The sequence below is a fragment of the Triturus cristatus genome, chromosome 8 (assembly GCF_964204655.1).
Source record: "Triturus cristatus chromosome 8, aTriCri1.1, whole genome shotgun sequence".
Lineage (NCBI taxonomy): Eukaryota > Metazoa > Chordata > Amphibia > Caudata > Salamandridae > Triturus > Triturus cristatus.
The window spans coordinates 1,009,047,516-1,009,064,358 of NC_140591.1; the positions used below are offsets into that span (position 1 = coordinate 1,009,047,516).

General features: G+C 44.3%; 1 protein-coding gene across 1 annotated transcript in view; it reads left to right on the forward strand.

The window, feature by feature from the left end:
* Nucleotides 1–16,843, forward strand: part of CFAP47 (cilia and flagella associated protein 47) — a 2,697,962-nt gene that overhangs the window by 2,368,784 nt on the left and 312,335 nt on the right. Inside the window, exon 61 of the mRNA XM_085622577.1 lies at nucleotides 14,186–14,357. Coding sequence (XP_085478703.1) covers nucleotides 14,186–14,357 — 172 coding nt within the window. The remainder of the gene's footprint in view (nucleotides 1–14,185; nucleotides 14,358–16,843) is intronic.

The following is a 16,843-nucleotide window of genomic DNA, read 5'->3' on the forward strand; positions in this document are numbered from 1 at the left end:
CTCATCCTGGGCCGGAGTCGGAGACGGAGCCGAAGGACCTGCAGGACCTGGAGAAGCCATCGGCGCCGGAGAGGACGCCGGCACCGGCGAATCAGCCGGAGACGGAGAAAACACAGGAGAAGATGGAACGGGAGGCGAAGCCGGAACAGGAGAAGGAGACACTGACTCCCTTCGACGCCGAGCAGGCGATTTAGACTTCGACGTCGAGGCCTTGTGATGAGACGAATGCCTCCTTTTCTTCTTATGCTTCTTGCTCTTTGAAGCATGTCCCGACGTCGACTTGGAAGCCGACCTCGACCTCGACCTGGATCTTCTTCTACCTCTTTTCTCCTTTCTCTTCATCCGGGCGATAAAGAGCTTTGCCTCTCTTTCCTTAAGAGCCTTTGAGCTCATCTTCCTGCAACACGAACATCCTTCAACATCGTGGTCCGATGACAAACACCAAACGCAGTCGTCATGCGGGTCAGTGATGGACATGTGTTTGCCACATTCATGGCAAGGCTTGAAACCAGACTTCCTTGCCGACATTCTCGAAGAAAGACAGAGAAACTTCGGAATAAACACAAAGTAACAGGTAAAGCTACCAGTAACGATTCCCGAAATCCGTTGGCGTCGTCGGCGCGGAAAAAAGGGAACTGACGTCATCACGCCGAGGAGGTCTTCTTATGGAGCCGGTGACGTCAGTGGAGTCGCGAGCGGAGCCGTGTCTCTGTGACGTCATCTTCGACCCCATCGGCGTGGACTGCTACAAAAGTTTCCGAATCTTGCTGGCGCAGGGGATATTCACAAGGTGAGGAATCCACTGGCAGATGTATCCATCAGAAAGAGTTGTACTTGTTTTGTTTAGTTTGAATGGAATGTTTCCCACGGCGGAGAAGGTATATGTCAAGAACAAGAATGAAAAAGAATGTTGTATTGTCTCACAATCTTCTCAAAGAATCTCTTTGGAATTATCACCGCAGAGTTCCAACAGGGAGATGGGAGTGTTCCACAAACAAAGGAAACGAGTTAGCAGTCTAGTTTTCTGTTGAAGCATGAAAGAGTTGTGACGTAGAGCGTGTAGAAACTTCTGCGAGAGAAAGCCGAATACTTGTGCTGAAGAAGCACGTGTGAGTGAATATTTTGAATAACAACACACGAATGTAAGAGTTGAGTCAGCGCGTGGATGCAACTTTTAAATAGCAGCACACCAACACGCGGTGACAGTCTGTCATGCTGAAGCAGCGCGTGCATGTATTGAGATAGCGCGTGTGTGCAACTTTTGAATAACGGCAAGGCAACGCATACTGACAGCCAGTACCACCAAAGCAGTGCTTGTATGCAGCTCCTGAAAGCACAAGGTGGCAAAGATCCACAGAAACAAAATATGTCACGTTTAAGCTGCAAGTGCCCGAGGCACAATCAAACCATGCGCATTCAAAACACTATGGGTTAAAAGAATTAATGTGGCAAAAGGGCTAAGGGAGGGGAGGGGGTGTCAGGGCACGCCCAGCAAATAAAACAAGCAAAACAGAAAGCAGCTCCACATACGGTCCGGGGAGGAGACCTGGGAGGGCGAGGGCTGCCTGCGCATGCGCGGTACCTGTAACTTTTGCTTGCCCAGTGGCGGCGCGTGCAGCCGGTGCTGGCAGCGCTTGTCGCCTTCCGGGGCTCCCCTACGTTCCAAGACTGAGATTTAATTACATGGTACTCTTCGTTTCTAAAACAAATTATAAAGTGAACTTGTTTTGAACATTATAGGCTAATCAACCCTCCCATCTTATAAGTTATTTGATATTGATAATGCCTGATTTCAACTTGGCTAGCTTATTTTCCATTGTTGTACAGTATTTGATAGGTTCTTAATCAATGCTACATTATCTTGCTTGTATATCTGAAAGTACTACCTGAAACAATGTACGTAGCTACATTCTCCATAGGATTGGAAGTATGTCTGTTTATAGAGTCCTTCTTTTGTATCTGTAGAGATTTTCCAGCTCTGTGTGTGATGTAATTAACCAAATGTTAGATGCATCAGTTCCTGTGATAGCACCAAGCCAAAGATCATGCAGTGTTACTTCCTTTGATTTCATGGGGTCCAAAGGTCATGTGATGTCATCAGGTCAAATGCCTTGCAATGTCCGTTCCTATGACATCATTGAGGTGGGTCAAAGAGCAAGCGACATTACTTCCTGTGATATCACCAGGCCAAAGTTTGTGTGATGTCACTTCCTGTGACAACAGGCTGGGGTCTCATGGCATGTGAGGTCACTTCCACTACCCCAGGCATTTTGATGAATTGATGTTCGTAGCCAAGGCGTGTTTCTCTTGAGCTTCGTCTCAAAGCCCTTACCTATGCCATAAAGGTGGAATGAAGCTCAGCAATGCTGGTGAGAGGACAAGCCCTGACTGCCTTTCCAAGATTCGGAGGGGGTCGTGGTGCGCTAACCTAGGCTTGTTCAAATGGCCAATCTGGACCAATCTGGAGTTGACATATTGTAAAAGAGGATTTCATGTTTAGTAGCTATGTCCAAGCAAGGTATTACCCTGTTTAATCAAAAAATAGGTTTTCATTAACCTTATTCCCAAAAAATAAGGAAGGAGTTCCCTTATGGCAGCAACGCAGAGAAACTAAGGATAAACCAAGAAAAAGAAGAAAAGGACAGGGCCACCATAGAGTGTAACAAAAAAAGATGGCACTTACATGATCTGAATACATAATGTCAGACATGAATTAAAGAGATGTCTGTATGCCAAATCTGACGAATGACGTCCGATTAATGATGTTTCTCAATGGACTTCAATGAATGTATTTTCACTAATTACATTTCTCTATGTCATGTATCTTCAGTGTCAGTGTGTATGATGTCTTAATCTGGGCCATATTGGTAGAAGGTAAATAGTACAAAATTACTGAATAGTGTCAGTTTTTGGTACCCATTATTAATCTTGTATTGGTTCTGATAGTGAGTTGAATTTTTTGTGTAATTTCTCATGAGGGTCCAGCTGTGGACACAGGGGGAGAATTTGCATTAGTTCAAGGAACTCCAAGGGCTTTCGTTGTTGAGCTAATTTTATCAATTGTTGACTTGAAAATCCATCTCTGTTCTTTCTCGAATTGTTTTTTCTTCAGATTTGGGCTCTCTGTTAGTTTCTAGTGTGAGCTACTTAATTTCATTTGGGTGATGGCCTTTTTCCAAAGAGTGAGGGGTTAATTTAGGGCCTCATTACGATGTCGAATCAGTTCCGACCGACTCGGGTTTGGAGAGTCCGACCGACCGATAACGATGTTTCCGAACACTGTTTGGTCAGATTGGTCAGATTCCAATTGATTTCAATGGGAGCCTGTGTTCCCACCGACAACACATGCTCCCATTGAAAAAAGCGGTGGTTGCGTATAACCTTGCACCCTGTGGTGGGCACCCCATGGTGCCAGCCACACTGTGCATGGTTATAAAGGGGGGTCCTGCTGGTACCCCCACGTGCCCCTACCGAAGGCCTCCAGGTGAATGTGGCCTGCTAAGGGCCCCCAAAGTCAGTTTCTGGCAGCCGTTCTCTGTCGCACAGATAAATTCGGAAAGGCTGTCTGAATCTGACATCGTAATATGTCTTTCGGAAATTCAGTCCATAGACCTGTACAATTCCGACCCCAACTGACTCGGGGTCTCCGAATGCCCGTCGGATCCAAGCCGAAAAGGTAACCTTCTATCGTAATCGGTCAGTCGGAAATTTTTCCGAGTCAGTCGCAAACATGGGTTCCAACACAGGCTAGGAAAATTCGAATGCTGTTCGGAGCCTTTCCGACCGACATCATAATGAGGCCCTTAGTTGTAGACCTCCTACATCAAATGGAGCTTCAGTGCTCATTTATTCTGAACTTGAGTGAGTGAATACTTTATTGTTTGATTAGTAAAAATCATTATAATAATGGGTGTGCATCAATAAAATAAAAAATTTAAAAAACGTATATCGAACAGTTGCTAAACTGTTTACACATAAGATAGTAAACAAGCGTTAACTAACCTCTTCGACGCCGATGACGGAACGGTTCCGTCATGCACGTCGGTTGGGCTGTGCTTATGACGGAACCGTTCCGTCATGGACCCGCCCGCGCTCAAAACTTTCAGCACCGCGCGGGAATCCGCGCAGCGCTGAAGAGGCTAAACTCCTGTGTTTTTGCTTACATTATTTCCTCGTGCTTTTTTACAAATCCACCTAAGTGCAGCCATTTAATGCATTAATACAGTCGCAAGCAAATGGTAAGTAATCGAAGGATGTGAAGTTCAACAATAAATAATTATTTAAAAACCTAACAATCTGTATTTGTTCATAATGTTAAAATTTAAACTTCATCTAGACAATTGGCCCTTTTTAAGAAACAGTTAGGAAACAGCTGAAAGTCGTGGTGGCTGTTCTGGTTTTGGCATCGACTAAGGCCACGGGACAAGACATTAGTCATTATTAAAAAGCTGATAGCTAAACCACTAATAGTGCAATTCTATTTGTAAAGTAGAACCCCTACATACAGTAATTTAAAAGTTCCAGGGTCGCACAAGACAGAGGACAGTAAGTAAACAATGTGCAAAATGCCATATTCGACCGCTGTCAAGTAGTACAGTGAAGTAAATAGGTCGACGAAACAACATCGGGCTTAGGTCTCCGCGTTTGGGATTAACAGTTGTTAGCTTGCTGGCTCTCACAGTTTATAAGTCTTTTTACTGCTCTTGTGAAAAACTTAGTAAACCGGATATTAAGCAGTGGATTGTTCGGATTCATAGATGCGAGGATAGCTTGTCGACAGGTGCGGATGCCGAGTTTGTTCCATTCGCCCTTCAGCAAAATCTTTTGATCATTAAGAAATGCAGAGCAAATACATACCAAGTCTTCGATTGTTTCCTTGCTGCTCCCACACCTCCTGCACGTTATGTTGGTATTTGTGCGGCGCCAATGTGGCAAGTGATACAAGAATGGCCATTCGCCGATTCTGAGGGCCAAAAACCATCATTCCACATCACTGAGTAGGTGCATGACATATGAGGCACCACAATTCCTGGCTTAAACCCTGATACGATTGACCAGGCATGGTTATGTTGTACCAGTTGGGCTCTGTCCGAATGGAAAGACCAGGGGCGGACGTTTCTTTTGATGTAGGTTTTGAGTGCCTGCTGCGATGGATTGGAGCTTCAGATTTCTTCTGCATCCAGGAGTTTTAAAGAGTCTTGTAAATAACACCGGTACGGTCTTCCAAGCTGACCGGCTGAAATTTCCTGCCACAAAAAGGCCTTCAAGCTTCCTTCTCTGAAAGTACGTAACTTGTTACACAACCTGATAAATGCACCAGCCCCTACCGCTCAGTGATCTTGGAGACCAAACTCAAGTCGTACTTGAGCAGGGGATGAGGTTTTTGGAAGGCTCAGCACTTGTTTTAAGATTCTTGTTGTTTTGTTCACGAGGCTGTTGTCTTTCCCTTGCATGATCTCCTGGCTGTCAGTAAGGTAATTGAGGGTTTTTGCCTTCATGACACTTATGAGGGGGGTCAGGCTTGGACTGGACAACTGCCTTGCGAGGTTCTTAAATGCCACGTGGATTGTCAAAGCTTTGGCTTCTACCTCGTCTCTGTGTTTTGAGAATGAGCCCCTTCTGTCCATGTGGACCCCCAGGTATTCATAAGAAGTGGCCCTGTCAATACTTTTACCCTTGAACTGGCAACAGCCACCTTGGTATTTCCTTAACCCAAAGGTGATTGCCCTTGTCTTTGATAGATTCAATTCCAATTCATTTTCGATGGTGTAAGGAGACAACCAATCGAGTTGTCTCTGCCGGCCGACCCTGGTGTGGCTGAGCCGGACAAGGTCATCCGCATACAATAAATTGCAAACTCTTACCCCGGGAAGTTTTGGAGGATGAGAGTTGACTTCATCGAATGACTCCGACAGATCGGAAATGAAGAGATTAAAAAGGAGGGGCGCCAGCACACAACCTTGTTTTACTCCACGTAATGTTTGTATTTTTCTGGAGAAATAGGATCCGTCTCCAAGTTTTTACGGATCCATGTATTAGTGCGTAGCTCGATTATGGCTTGTAAAACCACTGGTGGAATCCCCCATTTCTGCAGTTTCATAGTTGGCGTCTGGGCACGCAGTCGAAAGCAGCCTTGAAGTCGACAAAAGCATTCCTGACACTGCCGCTTTATCCAACAGGACAGATATTGCAAGCAGGTTGGTTATAGTACCTGATTTTGACACAAATCCCGTCTGGTTGAAGGGTATAAGATGTTTTTTTGTGGCCCAAGACGCCAGATCTTGAAGGAGCAACTTGGCGTAGTATTTGGATTCCACATCCAATAGAGTAATCATGCTGTATTTTTTGGATCTGATCTCTTGCCACCTTTGTAGATTGGGTGTATAATGGCGCCACGCCAATATTCCGGTAATACCTGATTAGTCCAGCAGTAAGTAAATAACGCTGCCAATTATTTAGCCCAATAGTCAGTGTCCTGTTTGTACAGAGCCTGGGGTAGACCATTTGGCCCAGGAGCTCTGTCTGAACGGCCCTCGCTTATAATTTGTGCTTTTCTTTTCATTAGAATTTCTAGTGTTGTGGGTACCCATTGAGGCGATTCTTCATGCTGGAGCAGCGATTTGATATTGGTTACTGATGGCATCCTTGTGTTCAGTTCAGCGGGTTGCTCAGGTGTTCCAACATGTATTGTACCTAGTGAGTGGCGTAAGTTAAGTTGAGGGGCCAAAGTTGGAGGTTTGGCCGATGGACCTTCTACCTTTTCTGGTTTTTCAAAGTGGGTCATTAGAAAGGATACCCATTCACTTCAGGGATGTTTGCACTACATTGTCCTCCTTGGTTATGTGTTCTCGAATTAACAAGCGCCCAAAAAAATGTTGGGTTATGGTTTTTACTTGCATGTATCAGTTTTAGCCAGAACTGCTTGGAGCGCTTATTATTCCTTAGAAATATTGCTTGTCGAAGTGCTTTTTGAGCTTGCTTATATATATAGAATAAGTGAACTTCCCCTGGGTGCCTACGTGCTTGTCTTAGTGCACAATTGCGTGATGATTTTAATTTCTTAATTTCAGCAGTTGTTATTGTTGGATTACCGTTTTTGGTTTTTCGTGTGGTACATGGGAAGTTTTTAAGCAGTTCCCGGGAGAAGAGTTCCCATGATGTAGTGGGTGGGCTATTGTCGACGCTCCTTGAACTGTGCAGTGCTCTGCATTTAGTCATTATTGATGGTATAATAGGATCTGACCATTTCAACCTTTTGAGGTTCTCAGTGCGAATTCCTCTTGTTGTCTGGCTTGTCGCGGCAACGTGGAATGACATAGTGATCACTTGGGGTCGATGATGGCTGTCTCCTCATGCAGCTATGGTGTAAATCTCAATCAGAGGGAGAATTTCCTTGTTGCAAATGGTGTAATCTAGAAAGGAATGAGTACAACCATTAGTTCTTGTCCAGTTTGGTGGACTATCCATGTGGAAGCGACCGTTCAGAATTGTGTAACCCAGAATGCTGAGTTGTAGCACCATGTATTTGCCAAGTTTGCTATATTCGTTACCGGTGGGCTATGTTTGTTCCAAAATATCTTGCCATGGTGCATCATATTCTTCAGGAAGTTCTTGAAAAAGGATTGTATTGTTATCGCCAGATATTAAACAGGCTGTTCTTCCGTGATTGCTTTGTAGGTTACACAAAATCTGGATTAGGTGGTCGAACTTGGATTTTTTCTCCCTGACGCTTGGTGAAATGTAAATGTTAATCAAGAGCAGTTGTTCAGTCTGTTTGGAGTTGCCAACCCTTATACCGGAAATCCAGTCTTCCTCGAATGTCAGTTGAACTATGTTAGCATTTAACTTGGCTGCAACGGAGATTGAAAGGCGGCCGTAGGTCGGCCAGACTTGTGCAGTCTCTGGGCTGGAGTTCTATATTCCAAATATCCTTCTATTGGAAGGCTGGCCAAAGACCATGTTTCCTGCAATAGTATAACCTCGTGGTGTTTTAAAAACTTTATCACGTCAGGAGATTGAAATTTCGGGGTAAGGCCATCAATGTTCTACAAACATACTGAGAGGCCGGGTTGGGCGCCAGTTCAATCGTGGTTTCCCCCGTCGAGGCCCGCTGGCAGCCATGCAGAATCAATCGCCGTGATTTTGGACTCCTCTATTTCAGGGTGAGTAGCCCTTCCCGGGGATTGACCTTTAGCTGATTTTAGTATTGAAAAAGATGGTGGTCCGAATTTGTCTAGTGGGGCCGGGAATTTTGCAAGAACCGATGGGTACCGTGGTTCGGTTTGGGGAACTATTTAATGCCCCATTTGTTAAATTTATCAGACTTTAGTATTACCCGCTCCTTAATTGCTACTGTTGAAAAAGTAATTAGCGTTGGTTCGGTGGGTTGGTTACTTCTAATGGATTTAAATTCAATTGAAATTATATCACTAGATTCAGTCTGACGCAGTTCAGAGATGGATTTGAAAAGTTTCAGAATGTTCCCTCTATTCAAGATATTGTGTGGTCCTTGAGTGAGGTATTCTGGGATAAATAACAATTTAGCTTTTTAGTTTGTTGTAGTAGAATTCTGGCCGGGAATCATATGGTTACTTTTATCCGTTGTCTAAGGTAGATCGATTCTCCTTTGAGTATGTGATAGTTGTTGCTTATGTCCCACTTGTTCACCTCGAGATTGGTAATCCACTTTATTGAGAGAGTGTTTACCCATTTGTGTTGTGACCGGATTCTTTAACAGTATTATCTGAAAATTCTCCTTGACTCTTGATCTAAATTCCTCCTCATACAGTTCTGTGGCTTCCCTGTTTTGGTTCTCCTTGGGTATATTTGCCATGTTTATTGGAATTGTCGAGTCTTCTAGTCCAGTCTTTGAGGTGTACGGTGGTGATTTTGACTTGGTGATCTTTTCCAGCTCGTCTAAGATCAAGGGTTGTGGGGTCTTCGTTGAGACCTCTCCCCTGGCCCTGGGTAGATCCTTGTGCTCTTTACAATGGGTAGATGCCAGTGTCACCTTGCTAATCAGCTCTATTATTGTTTGTAAAGGTGATTATTGTGGAAGAGGGGGATTACTGGCAGAACTTGCAGAGCTGATCGAGCCAAATCATATGTTACCTTTTTTAGTAAGGGGGAGATCACTGGTCATGTTTTGAAGCACTGTACTGCACTTATTACGTTTTTTCGTTGTCTCTTTCCCTTTTGGTCAGATGTTGATTTTGAGGGGATTTATTAGTTATTCCCGTCCCTAGGCCGGCGTCTCTGATGTCAGGACTTTGCTTTATCACAGACGTAAACCATGGTTCTATTTTTGACGTAATTTTATTCTTATTGTCCGGTTTGGCAATTTGGAAGATACCATACTCCTTGGGTGCCGCTTGATTGTCTGGAGGCGGAACTGCTGCTAGAACATCGGTCGATCGGGTGTCAACATTTACTGGTGAAACCTTGTGTCCTTTATTAGTTTTGTTTTGCTTTATGCTTTGGTCTTTGGCTTTCTGAGTGGTTGAATCAGTTGGTTGTGAGCATAAAAGATGTGGTTGGCCTTGCGGACCTGATGGTAATTTCCTAATTTCTGTCAGGACCAAGGTGAGGAACTGGGGAAGTGAATACAAGCTGTCAATTATTGATGAGCAACAACATATCTCTAGGGTCAAATTGACGTTGAATTGTGCTTTTGTAATTAAGGTGTTCAAGCCTCCCAATTTGTTGTCAATCCCTGCCGTGTATACTGCTAGTGTGTTTAGAAGGTCGACTTGTAGGTCAAGTTTATCTGAATGATAGTTTAATGCAGACACTCAGGGTTTGCAAAAGCTGGGGCCAGACAGTTGTGGGCTCAAACGCTGCTGAATCGTGACCTTCAATCGTTTTTTTTGTCTTGTTAAATTCTGTCTTAAAAAAAGATAAAGCCAAAAGAGAGCGATCATTTGGCTCACCTGACTTTGTTTCAGGGGGTTCATGATGAGCCAATGCAAGAGGCGTCGTTGGAGTAAGTGGTTTGATGTTACCTGCAGCTTGAGGGGTAGAAATTACCTTGTTTCCAGGAAAACCTATGTTGTTAGCGTGAAAGTTAGTTTCCTGCTGTGAGAGTGATCTCAGGCTGATGGGAGAATCGTCACTTGAAATGGTTATTGGTGAAGAGCTTTGTTACTTATTTGATTGATGGACTTGTTGCGAAGGATAAAGCGTGTCTCCTGACCGAGTGACTGATCTTAGCCTATTTTTTACAGGAGTAGAAAATTCGTCCCTTATAAGGGGACCATCCAGGGACGTGCTGGTGACCTGGTTGTAGGGCTGCTTGTGAATCATGGCCTGCACTTTCATTGGAACTGGGTGTGTATTAAGGGGTGTTTGGAAAGGCTGTGCTGATGGAGACGGTATTTAATTACGGTTAATTGATGCTTTAATTCCCCGTTTCTTAAAAAAATCTCTGAGGGTTCTCTTTTTTTCGTTGTTATCTGTTTCATCTTGCATTTTCTATTATTGAGTTGAGGGCACTAGGGGTGTTGTTATTTCCATCTCGGTGGTGCAGTCTGGGGAACCAGGACCCTGTTCAGAGTACTGCAAATGGGGGGGTGGTTGCGCCGACAAGTGGGGTAGTACCATCGCTAATTCCGCAGGTGATTTAATGGGTTCCTCATTCAACTTCTTTTGGGTTTTTGCTGTTTCTTTCCTGAGCATTCTGGATCACATTGTAGTATGACTGTAACTTGGGGTGGCTACTCCCCCTTTCTTTGGCACTTTATCTTCCATGTGGGTCAGAAAATGTCGCCTTCCCTCTTGTTTATTGCGAGTTTTGCCCCAGTTGGCGGCAGCCAGATTCCACTCTGTTTCAGGCTACTCCCGCTGCCTGCTGTAGCCTCTCCCTTGCCCACCCCCACCCCCACCTGTGCAGTAGCAAGGGGGGGTGAGGGGTTTGGGTAGGGGTGCGGTGAGTAAATGCAATGCCGGGCTGGTACAAGGCTGGGGCCTGTGTGATTTAATTAATTAGGGCCGCTAGGCCAGCAGGCAGATGACTGTAGGCGGCCTTGCAAGCAGCACCGGCCTGGCACCTATGGTCAAGTTGCCACCCGCGCCTTAATTTCTCGTGGGAAGGAGTAGGTCAGAGGCAGAGCAGGGCAGATGCAAGACGGGTCTGGCAAGCGGGGGGGGGCAAAGCAAGGCGAGCGGCAGAGCGAGACTGCGTAGAGCAGCGTGGAACGGGTTCCCAGCACAACACAGTTAGCGGGTACCTGGTCTTTTTACGGTCCTGAAATGCGCTGGGATGACACGGTCCACACCCCCCCTCATTCACCCCTCACCGCCGCTGCCTGCATGCAGCTCTCCTCCTGCCACCGCCGGACCCGCTCACACTGGCACTCTGGACCCGCTCACACTCGCACTCTGTTCACTCTGCTCCGCTCCGGCTCTGACTCCACTGGCTTCCGCTTCCGGGTATCGAGATGAACTTGATTTTCTGTCCGTCATGCCTACATATTGGAGATTACAAGGACAGGTTATTAAGTGCATTGCATTTTTAGTGTTACAGTTGCATGCTTCCGAAGAGTCCATTTAACCAAATCAATTTGGTTACATTGTTTGGTAAGTATACACACAAGGGCAGAGACTAGAAATGGATGAAGAACTAATCCCCAGATGTTAGTTCTGGATTGACTTCAGTCTTTTTTTGCTCTGGCTTTGTATGTACCAGGATGTCACACAGATTCCTTGACCTTGTAAATGACAACAGTGGTCGTATCATAGTCAGTTTTCCTGTATTGAGGATAAGCTAGCTCTGGTTGGTGATTTTCTTCAAATCATTTGAAACTGGCGTGAAAGTACTGATTTCATGGGACGATCATGCAATTAATAAGAGATACATTGCCAGATTGGAAAGTTCTAAATTTGATGAAAGATAATTTCTCATTTGCAGAATTCCGTTTTTTGTAGCCCTTACAACCTCTGATCCTTTATGATGCAGGAAGACAGTATTCAAAAGAAGAGCGCCACAGTGATGGGTTGCATTGGTGAATGACAGGATCCAGTCTAGATTAAGTTGTGTTTCAGTAAATAAATATCCGCACGTTTGATAACCACTGAGCCACGTGCCTGAAAACTATTCTGTTGCTTGAAATGAGTATATTTACAGTTACACCTCACGGTCTATAATCCAAAATTATCCTTGAAATAAGTTTGTTTCTCTTCAAAGTGTTCTCCAAAGACACGTCCCTTTCAACAACATAAACCAAAGTGATTGAGCAACTTTTAATTTATCGAGAGATCATTTAAATTACACCTGTTACATATTTGACTGCTTGTGATATCTGGAATGTATGCGTTATTTGTATAGAGCGAACTGAACCAAAAGTCGGTGACCCTTGGATTTAGTTCAACATGGTTTTCTTGTTACTTTATTGTTACAAACTAGCATGGAGATGTTTCAATTTGTTTTTAAACAAGTCATTTTGCTGATCGTTTGTTGTGTAATTGGTTTAGCAAATAATACTCTGTTGTAATTGTATTCTCACTGAGTGCAAGTACCAATGTAGTGTTATCTGCTGCAATATCACGACCCTAATAAGCTAATAATTTGTACATTAAAATTGGTACACATTCCTATCCGCTATAAGTGCATAGAGGAGCTATGATTCCTCAGATGAACTGGCATAGATTCACCATGAAAAACAGAGTACTGTCTCGATTGCACTGAACTGGCTAGGATGTGAAATCAGAGTTTACATGCACAGTTTTGTTTTTTACATGAATGTTGGAGTGCACCAAACATTTGTTTGTTTTTTACTTCTTAGATAAATAAAATATGATAGGACATGTATTCTTGAACCTAATGGACTTGTTCACAAACTACATTAAGTTTAGGAGTACTGCAATAGAAAGCAATGGAGGTAGGGGCTTAAAATAAAACCCAAACTGGCAAAATGTTACATTAAATTATTTAAAGTATTTAAAGATATGAATCCATTTATTTATCAGGGGGTAAATATATGAACAGCCAAAAGTATTAATGTTACTCAAAAGTGTAAAAGTAAACTTACATGTGTAGATTTACTCATGCAGAAGTTAACATTTGTGAATAGGCTCTAATGTTTGATGATAAGTTTGATTTTTTTCAAACTTACAAAGCCAAATATGAATCTGAGTCGAGGCGTGCAAGCATACAGTTCTACTTTGCAAGTAACGGGACTGGATCCTTTTACATTGTAACTGTGGAAGTTGCAGTCGCGAACCCTGAGACTGCATTGCAATATCACAGCTGGAGCCAGAGGAAAGGGATGTATGTGCACGTTTTGTCATCTTGCTTCAGCTAGGATATTGAAATGCTGTTGGACTGCAGCACTGATGTCTGTGCAAAAGGCTAGTTAAACCACATGGCATTTAGAAATGGTGAAGGCCAATCGAATTGTTTAGGAAAGCCACAGGTTCTTTTATATGTGTTAAGTGCGGTACAATTAATCATTAGTGGAGGATTATACATTTTCTTAACATACTGGACTGTACCCTTGTGTTAGCCTCCATCTAGGCGTGACATGTATTATAAACCATGGTCACAGAATTGTGGTTTCCAGAATTATCGAGGACACACCCCAGTATAGGGCTTGCTGAAATGTTGTTCTATTCTGTAAAATGGGAACAAGTCATAAAATGGTGCTTCTTCAGACTTTTTATCAGCCCTTTCACCTTTCCTAGTTCAGATATGAGCATTTCTTCTGGGTGAAATTTAGTCGCGATTCTGATCTCTGTGGCTGTACATGCGGAATTTTGAATATATGCACATTCAGCTGCAAAGCCTATGGTATGAAATATTAATTTGTTTTCCATGGAACATCCAGTAGAATATAGCTGCTCATTCTCACCATTCCCTATTCCCAATTATGTTTACTCCACCCTAGTGCACTTCTGGATGGGGGCAGAGTCTCATTTTGATTTTCAACTATTACAAATATTGTGTAGGAAATTGATAGACAACAAAATGCAGTATTTTTAAGAAATATGTACAGGTAATATCCATAATGCAGTGTCAATTTGATACTTGCTAACTCAGTACTACCACACAAGCCATATCTTACTGCGGAAAGTGTGCTTTTGCTGTTCATGCAAGTCCTTGGCATACCTTCTTAAAGCGTTGCAATGCACAGCAATAGAAACAGATGTTCAATCTGCTTTGTTTTAACTATTTTACTTGGATTTTATGTAGGTTTTTCTACAACAGAGGAATTTCTGTATGAGATACAATATGAATCCGATCAAGTGAAATCTCAGCTGGAGTCTTCCCTGGCAATTAGCTTCGTGAGAAAAGAGCGAGACGCACACTCTGGAATAGTTACATTGATCTTCAACATTATTTTTGCTCCCAGCAAGCCAATGAAGTAAGCATTTACATGCATTTGTTGTTTCTCACTGACTCATATTTTATGTGACACTTAAATTGTACTATAGTAAAGTGGTCAGAGCTTCTGATAACTTCAGAAGGTTGGTGTGCCCTCCAATAAAAGATGTTTTCTTTTGTAGTCATTGGTCCAACAGAGGAAAACAAATAACTCTGGTTGGTAACTTCAAATTCCCACAAGGGATAGTCTAGAGTATTTTTCTGAATGTTGACGATGAATCAATGACCAAAGGTTACAGGGAGGTATTAGTTAGGCTCAGATTTCACTATTACCAGTGAAATTCAGCAGTTATAGTTACCTGAGCTAACTATAACTTACACCCCTGCAATGCACTGCTTATGACTTCACATATTACATCACTCATGACATGGTCATGATATCACTGATGACATCACTAACGACATCTCAAATGACATCACTCATGACATCATCCACAGAACCACTCACACACCTCCATACAACCTCTTGTTCGCCCATTCACACACCCACACTGCCACCAACATAACCATTCACAGACCCATACCAGTACTCACACACTTACTCATTCCTCCATAGAGCCACTCACACACCCACTAACTCACTCGTACGGCCACTCACACACCCATTCAGTCCCCATACAGCCACTCATGCAACCAGTCACTCACCTGTATAGCCAGTTACATAGCCACATACTCACACATAGAGCTACTCACACACCCACTAATTTACCTACACAGTCAAACACCCACTTACCCATACAACCCCTCAACACAGCTACTGACTCACCCATACAAGCACTCACACAACCACTTGCATACCCATTAACACATCCATACAAGCACTCACACATCTGCCCACTCACCCATACAGCCATCCAAACAAACACTTACTCTCCAATACAGCCACTCACACAAAACTTAATAAACCAAGCACCGACTGAAACAGCCACTCACCCACCCATACAGCAACTTACACACCCAGTCACTCACTCATACAGCCATTCAGCCACCCACTCACTCACCTATACAGTCACTACACACACACTTTGCCACCCATAGAGCCACTCACACTGCGACGTACTCACCCATAAAGCTACTGACACACCAACTCACTCACCAATACATCCACTCACACAGCATCTCACCGACCCACACAACTACTCACACACCCATTTATACACCCATACAGCCACTTACACAGCCATATGTACAAGGATACATACAGTCACACACCCAATCATATAATATATGTTAGAAGTTGTATCACTCAGTAGTAGTGCACCTAGTATACTAATTTAACTTTTGTAGTAGGTTAGTAAATATGTATAACACCCATAAACTCTTAAGAGCAGTCACACTCACTTTATTATGCATCAGTGATGTCACTGATCATTTCATGAGTGATTTAATGTGTGAGGTCATAAGGAATGAATTGCGGGGGCGTAAGTTATAGTTGTTCTGGTAAGTATAACTGCTGAATTTCACTGGTATGTAAGAGGAAAATCGATACACGTAATTGGGCCTTTCCAGGCTGATTTTGGCCCCGGGGACCCTATCCACCAGGCCCTGGCCTTTTTAAAACATTTTGTTTTACTTTTAAGGGAGGAGCACCAATATCAAACTCAGGGACCTCATCCCTCGGGCCTTTCTGAAATTGTGGAGGGGGGCCATGCGGCCCCCCTCCATAGGTCAATTCCGGCCCGAGAACCCATTCCCCAGGGCCCGGCCTCTATTGTGGGTGCCTTGGTCCTTCCTAGGGCACCTACTCACATCTGTTAGGGATCACAGAGGGAGCCTCAAGGCCCCTGTGCTCCCTGCTGCTCCCCGCCACCTATGAGCTTGCACTGCTTTTACACATAGGAAGCTGCTGGAAAGGCAGCTCCCTGTGTTTAAAAGCAAATCTGCTCCTCTTCCAGCAAGTAGCAGCATTCAGTGCAAGCCACAGAAAACAGCTTTCTCCCTGGGGGGCTTCCCAGGCCCTTAAGGAGCCGGCCCTGGGCAGTGGTGGTCCCCACGGCCACCTATGGCTCCAGGAGAGGGACTGCGTGGGACCCCTCCTTTCTTTATGTTGGGGCTGCCCAAGGCGGTGGCCGTCCCTGGGGCCGACAACGGCCCTGGAGTTTGTGCGGTGCACGGCCCCCACCCATCTTTACAAAAACAAGTTGGCCCCATGGAGGTGGTGTTCCCAAGGGCCCAGGGGGTCCCCGAGGCATACCGCTGTAAATTGATCATGGCCCCAGGGAGGATGTGGTCCCCTGGGCCAGGTGGGGGTCACAGAGCCCCCCCCCCCACCATTTATGAAGAAATAAGCTCCAGGGAGGTGGTCTCAGGGGTATTAATGAACCCCCGGAGGGAGGGACCAGTGAACCCCCCCCCTCCTTCACTATCCAAATGCCCCTGGGACCTGGCCCACCCAATGGCCAAATATTAGCGAAGTGCGAAAGTGCGCACTTCATTTTAAAAAAACAATTCACGGATCCAGCACAA